This window comes from Haematobia irritans, chromosome 1, assembly GCF_050003625.1.
Source record: "Haematobia irritans isolate KBUSLIRL chromosome 1, ASM5000362v1, whole genome shotgun sequence".
Classification (NCBI taxonomy): domain Eukaryota; kingdom Metazoa; phylum Arthropoda; class Insecta; order Diptera; family Muscidae; genus Haematobia; species Haematobia irritans.
Genome location: NC_134397.1, coordinates 29,662,246 through 29,667,776, shown reverse-complemented (window position 1 = coordinate 29,667,776; position 5,531 = coordinate 29,662,246). Strand labels below are relative to the sequence as shown.

At 33.7% G+C, this 5,531-nt stretch overlaps 1 protein-coding gene across 1 annotated transcript; it reads left to right on the top strand.

Moving 5' to 3' along the window:
- The first annotated feature begins 4,353 nt into the window (after positions 1–4,353).
- LOC142222673 (uncharacterized) lies at positions 4,354–5,214 on the top strand. The gene is made up of 2 exons (XM_075292923.1): positions 4,354–4,707; positions 4,918–5,214. Exons 1-2 carry the CDS (start codon positions 4,354–4,356, stop codon positions 5,212–5,214), a joined length of 651 nt encoding a protein of 216 aa, XP_075149038.1.
- The last annotated feature ends 317 nt before the right edge of the window (positions 5,215–5,531 follow it).

Here is a 5,531-nt window from a genome sequence, read left to right as displayed (position 1 = left end):
ATCGATTTCCGACTATATAAAGTATATATTCTTGATCAGGGAGAAATTCTAAGACGATATAAGCATGTCCGTCTGTCTGTCTGTCTGGCTGTCTGTTGTAATCACGCTACAGCATTCAATAATGGAGCTATCGTCCTGAAATTTGGCACAGAATCGTCTTTTGTCATCGCGCAGGTCAAGTTCGAAGATGGGCTATATCGGTCCATGTTTTGGTATAGCCCCCATATAAACCGACCTCCCGATTTGGGGTCTTTCGCTTATAGAAACCGTAGTTTTCATCCAATTTGCGCGAAATTGAAAATCTAGAAATATTTTTGGACCTTGAAGAGGTGTGCCAAAAATGGTGAGTGTCGGTCCATGTTTTGGTATAGCCCCCATATAAACCGACCTCCCGATTTGGGGTCTTTCGCTTATAGAAACCGTAGTTTTCATCCAATTTGCGCGAAATTGAAAATCTAGAGGTATTTTGGGACCTTGAAGAGGTGTGCCAAAAATGGTGAGTGTCGGTCCATGTTTTGGTATAGCCCCCATATAAACCGACCTCCCGATTTTACTTCTTGGGCTTATAGAAACCGTAGTTTTTATCCAATTTGCCTGAAATTGGAAATCTAGAGGTATTTTTGGGCCATAAAGAGGTGTGCCGAAAACGGTTAGTATCGGTCGGTATTTTAGTATAGCCCCCATAAGAACGATTTCCCGATTTAACTCCGTAGGTTTCTAGAAACCGTAGTTTTTATCCGATTTGCCTGAAATTGTAAATATTCTCGTATTTAAGGCTCACAAAAACGTGTATCGGATTAAGTTTTTATCGGTCCATTTGGTAATGCCTCCATATAGACCAATTTCACTTCTTGTGAGTATAGAAGGCGCACTGATCATGAAAATTGCTTGAAACTCAATGTAAAATTTCCAGATTTTATTTTTCGGGTGAAAATCTACAGATTTAAAATTTCAAATCAAGACGTTATTTTATAATTTTCTTTCACACTTACAAGAGATGTTAATGATTCCTCTAAAACTCAAACAAAAATGGTTCTTATAAATCCAGAATCTGATATAGTCCTCATAGGTGAAATCTTTAAATGTATCTTCGGGAAGTGTCCTCAAGTCCTCAAGCCCTCCTGAAATTTCAAAGGAAATCCTAATATTTGGTTCATGGTGGTGGGTATTTAAGATTCGGCCCGGCCGAACTTACTGCTGCATATACTTGTTTTTAAGAAAATTTTCTCAAAATTTTATTTCTATGGAAAATTTTGTGAAAATTTTATTTCTATAGAAAATTGTGTCAAAATTTTATTTCTATAGACAATTTTGTCAAAATTTTATTTCTATAGAAAATTTTGTTAAAACTTTATTTCTTTAGAATTTCTTTTTTTCAAAATTTTATTTATATAGACAATTTTTAAAAAATTTTATTTCTATTGAAATTTTTTGAAATATTTTGTTTCTAAAAAAATATTGTCAAAATTTTATTTCTTTAGAAAATTTTGTCAAAATTTTATTTCTATAAAAAATTTTGCCAAATTTTATTTCTATTGAAAATTTTGTCAAAATTTTATTTCTTTAGAATTTTTTGTTTTTTTTTTTTCAAAATTTTATTTTTATATTAATTTTAAGGTTTTTCTAGTTGCAAAACATTTTTCTACAGAAAATTTAGTCAAAATGTTATTTCTATAGAAAATTTCGCCAAAATTTTATTTCAATAGAAAATTTTGTCAACATTTTATTTCTTTAGAATTTTTGTTTTCAAAATTTTAGTTCTATAATTATTGTAAGTTTTTTCTAGTTGCAAGACCTACCAAAACATCAAGAATTTTACCAATCTACAAAACAGTAAAAAATCTACTATTTTTTGGTAGAATTCTACCAACTGTGGCAACCGTGTTTGCATGGGCTATATATGAAAACATGCACATGGGTACATGGGTACGTGTGCATAATATATTCTTTACCTGTTGCAAAATTACCGTACATCATACGCTCTAGAGTACCATACTAAATGAAGCCGCAATATACACTATAGTGACAAAACGTTGCGTTAAATATATAATCCATTCTTCGAGCTAAGTTTAATATGTCTTTATACGAGGGTTGGCTTTTATATATCGGGAGTAGAGGACAAACACAAATATTAATTATCGAAAACCGCTTTATTCTTTTGTAAGATACTCCCATAGAAGATATATGCAATTTTTCATAAGTTAGATTCAATTGTTGAATCACTTTTGCTAAGAGTAGCAATGGTATCCTCAAAACATGTATTCTGAACACATCAACTGCTTCTTCGGGTATGGTCATCCCATTTTTTTTTTTATGTGCGGGTTTAAAAAGAAATTATTCGGTTGCAACTCAGGACTATAAGGCGGATGATCTATCAAATCGATCGTTTGAGTGGTAAAAAATGCAGTAGTGAAGAGTGATCCATCTTCAACGGTTAGTTTTCCTAATTACTTGGAATACATTGGACAAAAAATGATTGGGTACCACTCATAATAGATTTTCTGCGTTATACGATTGTAAAACGTCCAGTTTTTCCGAAAAAACCTGCGATCATTTGGAAATGTTTCGTGTGTAAGAAACTCTTGTTGCCTTTGGCTCATCTTGAAACATCCATACAATCGACAGCTATTTAATTTCGAGCTCATACTTGTAAATCCGACGTTTCATCATCTGTCACGATGTCTTAGACATACTTAGATGTACCGTGATCGTATTTTTGGAGCATTTCTATCCACCAATCAACATGAACCTTATCTGTGGATATATAATTTTAGTAGCTACTTATACGAGTATATTTTAATATTTTCTTTTGCTTAGGAAATATCATAATAATATCAGTAGAACACAGCAAATCATTGGCTTCCATAGATTTATTTTTGCTTAACCACTACAATTTTGCATGTAGTACCATACCCAACTTTTTCGTAAATTGAAAATATTTTGATAATCTCGGCAACTCGTGGCTACCATTTTCAAGGAAGAGATCTCTGAACCTAATCTGGCTGAGTTATACAAATTATTTATTATTATATACCCAGTTATCATGCCTACCCGTAAATTTTTAAAAAATGCTTATGTGAATATATTTTCTTACATTTTATCATTGGCCAATTTACGTTTAACAACGTCTCGGTAAGTTAGCCTTTCCCATATAATTTTCTTTAATTAAAAGAGCTAATAACCAAATTGTTCTACATACTGGTAGGTGAGTAAAAATGTTCTTAAATTTTCTGTCATTCAAAAATCAGTTCATAAATAACTATACCCATGATTGTTGTTCTATTGACCAACTTGCAACAATTTAGAAAATCAAACCCTTTAGTTGATGAAATTCCAAAACAAATTATTTTAATTATAGCTTATGTTCAAACATATTCACTTCCTATATGTTTACTCTTAAGCATTTTCCAATCATTGCAATTCCCATGATAAATCCAAACAAATACTTGCTATGTAGACACAACCGAATTACCACATTTCCCCCATCCCACGTATTCCTAAGCGGATAATGCGATTTGCTCCATGATAATGGTATACTATCTAAATAAAATAAAAACCCATTTCCTTAAGAACTTTGCATTTCTTCGTGCCAAGCCTCTTCATTTCAATGATGTCCTACATCTTCGAAGCCTCCAAGAAATTTGCATGTCATATTACAGACATTTAATCTTCCGGAATTGTAGTCTCAATTGCACATTGCTCACATCTGTTTTCTCCCATCATCTGCATATATGCAAATATTGAAGAACAATTCAAGACAATTGAACATTGGTCAGTCGAAGATGTTAGACCATAAATGAATAAGGCCTAGAGGACAAGTAACAATGTTTGTATTTGTGGACACTTAGGATTAATCATTGCAATGAATACCAATGAACTATGCCGTCATAGATATTGCATAATCGTCTGGATCAGAATTTACAATTCGAACGTAAGGAACGTAAGCTAAGATAGTTGAAAAGTAATTTTGAGTTTTCTATGAATGAGGGTAGGAGGCAGTCCTTTATTTATTTCTTCATATGAGCATTTATGCAACATTGAAGTTTGAAAATATTTGAGATATGGAACTCATTTATCCTAAGGATTGAGGGCATTGAATATTTAATTTTATTTATAAATTTTATTTCAATTTGGGGTTGGGTATTACATTATTGGCTACAATTAAATATTTGCATGCACTATTAATTGAAAATTGGTTTAGCTGAACATCCGTATGCTTAGGTGATACATGTGCTAATATCTAGTAAATAGGCAACGATTCCAATATAATTGAACATTACTAAAATTTTTCAAAATTGAACCAACCAGCAGTTCCATCACTGCTGGTTTGTGTAGTTCCATCACTGATACCGTATGGCTGCTGTTCGCGATAGTGTGGCTGAAGAACCGTCCACCTCAACTCGTCGTCGTGCCCAACAATTGCACCTCTCACGCTCGTCGTTGATGAACATTATGCATAAAGACTTGCATTTACACGCTTACAAGGTGCAATTGTCTCAAGAACTAAAGCCTCTTGACCATTCCAAACATCGTGAATGGGCAGAATGGTTCCAAGAAATGGCAACAGTGGATGATCAATTTTCGAAGAAAATCATCTTCAGTGATGAGGCACATTTTCACCTCAGTGGATTCGTCAATAAACAGAATTGCCGCATTTGGGCGAATGAGAATCCAAGAGTGATTGTCGAAAAACCAATGCACCCACACAGAGTGACTGTTTGATGCGGTTTATGGGCTGGCAGCATCATCGGGCCATATTTTTTCCAAAATGAGGCCGGTCAGGCAATTACTGTGAATGGTGTTCGCTATCGTGAGATGATAACGAAATTTTTATGGCCCGAATTGGAAGATATGGATGTGGACGATATGTGGTTTCAGCAGGACGGTGCCACTTGTCACACAGCTAACGAAACAAAGGCTCTTTGGAGCAACAAATTCAATGACCGTGTTATCTCACGTAATGGCGATGTCAATTGGCCGCCAAGATCATGTGATTTGACACCGTTGAACTTTTTTCTTTGGGGTTATTTGAAAGAAAAGGTGTACGTCGATACGCCAGCAACAATTCAAGAGCTAAAGGATGAGATAATTCGGCCCATTAACGGCATAGAACCTCCATTATGCCTCAGCGTCATCGAAAATTTGGACCATCGGATGGAGGTGTGCCACCGAGGTCGCGGCGCCCATTTGGCCGATATTTTGTGCCATACGTAGTTGAATAGTACCAATATATCATAATAAAATAAAATTACACACAAAAAAATATCAATTAATTTGATTGTCAATACAATTAAAATTATGTTAAAATTTGAGCTAACAACGTAATTTGTAAATATAATTACGATTTTAGTCACCTTAGCAATCAATTTTATTATATCAACAAAAATTTAGTTGGACTTAAAAATTTTCTGTAACAACAATTTATTGTTAGCTCAAAAGTTATAATATTATTTTCTGTGTACAATAATTTCCTAAATAATTTATGTTTTATTCAAATGCAACCTCGGCCCTTGAAATTTAACCATTTATTC

Excerpts from the sequence above, each read along its gene's own strand:
- LOC142222673 (XM_075292923.1), top strand. The coding sequence starts at position 4,354 with ATGGCTGCTGTTCGCGATAGTGTGGCTGAAGAACCGTCCACCTCAACT. Across the intron at positions 4,708-4,917 it reads AAAAACCAATGCACCCACAC|GCTCTTTGGAGCAACAAATT; the intron begins AGAGTGACTGTT and ends AACGAAACAAAG.